This window comes from Branchiostoma belcheri, unplaced genomic scaffold (genome assembly GCF_001625305.1).
Source record: "Branchiostoma belcheri isolate BF01 breed outbred unplaced genomic scaffold, Haploidv18h27 scaffold1006, whole genome shotgun sequence".
NCBI classification, from domain to species: domain Eukaryota; kingdom Metazoa; phylum Chordata; class Leptocardii; order Amphioxiformes; family Branchiostomatidae; genus Branchiostoma; species Branchiostoma belcheri.
In genome coordinates this window covers 1321-3461 of record NW_017802388.1, presented here as the reverse complement: position 1 = coordinate 3461, position 2141 = coordinate 1321, and the positions used below count along the sequence as shown (strand labels likewise).

At 54.7% G+C, this 2141-nt stretch overlaps 1 protein-coding gene across 1 annotated transcript; it reads left to right on the top strand.

The window, feature by feature from the left end:
* Positions 1-354: 354 nt before the first annotated feature.
* On the top strand, positions 355-1654 carry LOC109473916. The gene is made up of 3 exons (XM_019774081.1): positions 355-420; positions 863-1187; positions 1431-1654. The coding sequence occupies exons 1-3, from the start codon at positions 355-357 to the stop codon at positions 1652-1654; spliced, it is 615 nt and encodes a 204-aa protein (XP_019629640.1).
* The last annotated feature ends 487 nt before the right edge of the window (positions 1655-2141 follow it).

Sequence of the window (2141 nt, the reverse complement as noted above, 5' to 3'; positions counted from 1 at the left end):
CGCAAGCCTCGCACGCTCTCAACGTAAGTTTTTTTTCAGATCGTTGCTGTTTTCATGGTATGGCTAAGGGTTTCTGTCCGTTGTGTTTGTTTTTTTGTTTGTTCTCTTTGCGCGTGTGTGTTTCCCCATGGACGGCCATATTCTGTAGGTCAACGACGGCGGAGAGGTACGGGAAGCACCGCGGTACAAAGCTGTAAGGCGACTGGAGGTCGCGTGCTGAACCGTAAAGGGAACGCGGGAAGCCGCGGGTGCTGTTTAGTGGGCTACCCACCGCCGTGACCCCGGTCAACAGGCTGACGGAGTGAACCAGACCCAGGGGAGGAGGGCTGTAAGTCGACTGGAGGTCGCGTGCCGATGGCTGCAAGGCGACGGGAGGTACCGGGCATCGCTATAAGTCGACTGGAGGCCGCGTGCGAGATGGTAAGGTAGCTGGAGGCTACAGACACGATGTTCTCGTGCTACGAATGTTGTTCCAACTGTGAGGTTCTAGGTTGAAGGAAGGGCAGCGAGAAGGGACAGGTATCGCACGCTTTTGCGGACATGCCGGTGCAAGGCGGCCGACGGGAGCCGCATGATTTCAGGTGGAATGGTTACGTTGTTCGAGTATGGCAAACCCGACAAGAGCATACATGCAGGGTTGAGGTTTTGACATGTCCAAAACTTAGGTTTTCCACGGCACGGGACCAGGCCGGTACTGGGCCAGGGCACATGCGGTACCTTTCCCCAATGAATGTCAATGAGTTGTTAGCACGCATGACGCAAGATGGACTTACACAGTTTGCGATGTTATTCGGCTTGCCACTCTCTAGAAAGAAAACTGAAGTTGTTCTTTCTGTCTTCCCCTATCGCTGTTATGCAGTAGCTACGTGAGTTGAGGGAGCGTACCGAAAGGCTGGAGAATCAAGGAAAGGCCGGGGAGACAGAGAGACTTCTCCGAGAGACGAGGGCGTACGCGGCGAGGAGGGGGGCAGCCTTCGACCCCAGCTCTATGTCGGCTTTGCTCAGGGCTTTGACGGAGGCGGCTAGAGCGTCGGCGCACCCCAACGCCCGTAAGTGGGCTTTTGCGGCCTCGGCGTTCGATGCAGCGGTGGAGGCCGGGCCCGGAGACTACCAGGCCCTGGTTGTGAGTTTTGTTGGGGACCCGGAACAGGCGGCCATAGCAGAGTTGGTGAACAAATGGCGCAAAGGTAATGATCGTTCGTGATTTGGCAGATGCGGCTCCACGATGCCACGTATCGGGGTGGGGGGCGAGGAAAACGCCGACGTTCACTAAAAGTAATTGTTTATTTGAGAAGCTCGCCTAGGCGGTAACCTCAGACTTGGTTTTTGCTTCTGTTTGCGCACAGATTGGAGTGTAGGCAGTTGACGTTGGGTTAACACGGGCGTTCGTGCGCCTCTTTTTCTCCTCTTTTGCCCCTCCATGTGTGCAGGGCAAGGCAACGCGGGACAACGCCACCCCGCACCACCACCTCCGCGGCCAAGTGCCCCCAGCCAAGGGCCCGTCTCAGGCATCGCTGCGGACCAGTGCAGAACGTGTGAGGGGTACGGCCATTTTGCGAGGGACTGCCCGTCCACCCGGCGACGCGCCCAGCCTCGTGGGCCGCGAGGCCCTCGGCCCCAATCGTACTCCAGCTACAACCGCAGGCGCCGTTGAAGCATCCGGCAACGTTGGCGGGGAAGCAGGGCGTCAGAACATCGACCATTTTCTTTTTGTTGTTTGCCTGTAATTCGCTCTTGAGAGTATGTAAAGCCCAAGGCCCATAGGGGTGATACTTACGATTGTCTCATGCCACGAGTCGAGCGTGGAGCTGTATAAACAGCCAAGTTTTGTATCATGTGCTGGTGTCGTTACCAGATTTTCCGTTTGTTCGACCTTTAGCTTTGCCTTGTTTTGTGGCTTCGCTCATGAATTGTACTACGGATGTACACGACTTTGCAATGGAATATTAAAGGTGTTCTGACGCTATCCTTTCTGCGTATTTTGGACTTGGTCTCCCCGGGGAATGGATAGAAGACACATTACAAAGATGAAATAAAGTAAAGCATATGAACACGGGGTACAAAAATGAAATAAAGTGAAAACGCATGAACTCGGGGAATATACCAGTAAAGGGGCGGTAAAATGTTTCGCAAGGTTATAG

What these genes read in the sequence shown, in the direction of transcription:
- LOC109473916 (XM_019774081.1), top strand. Translation starts at nt 355, where the DNA reads ATGGCTGCAAGGCGACGGGAGGTACCGGGCATCGCTATAAGTCGACTG. An exon ending in TGGAGGCCGCGTGCGAGATG is followed by an intron (nt 421 to 862) that starts GTAAGGTAGCTG and finishes GTTATGCAGTAG; the next exon opens with CTACGTGAGTTGAGGGAGCG. An exon ending in GGTGAACAAATGGCGCAAAG is followed by an intron (nt 1,188 to 1,430) that starts GTAATGATCGTT and finishes CCATGTGTGCAG; the next exon opens with GGCAAGGCAACGCGGGACAA.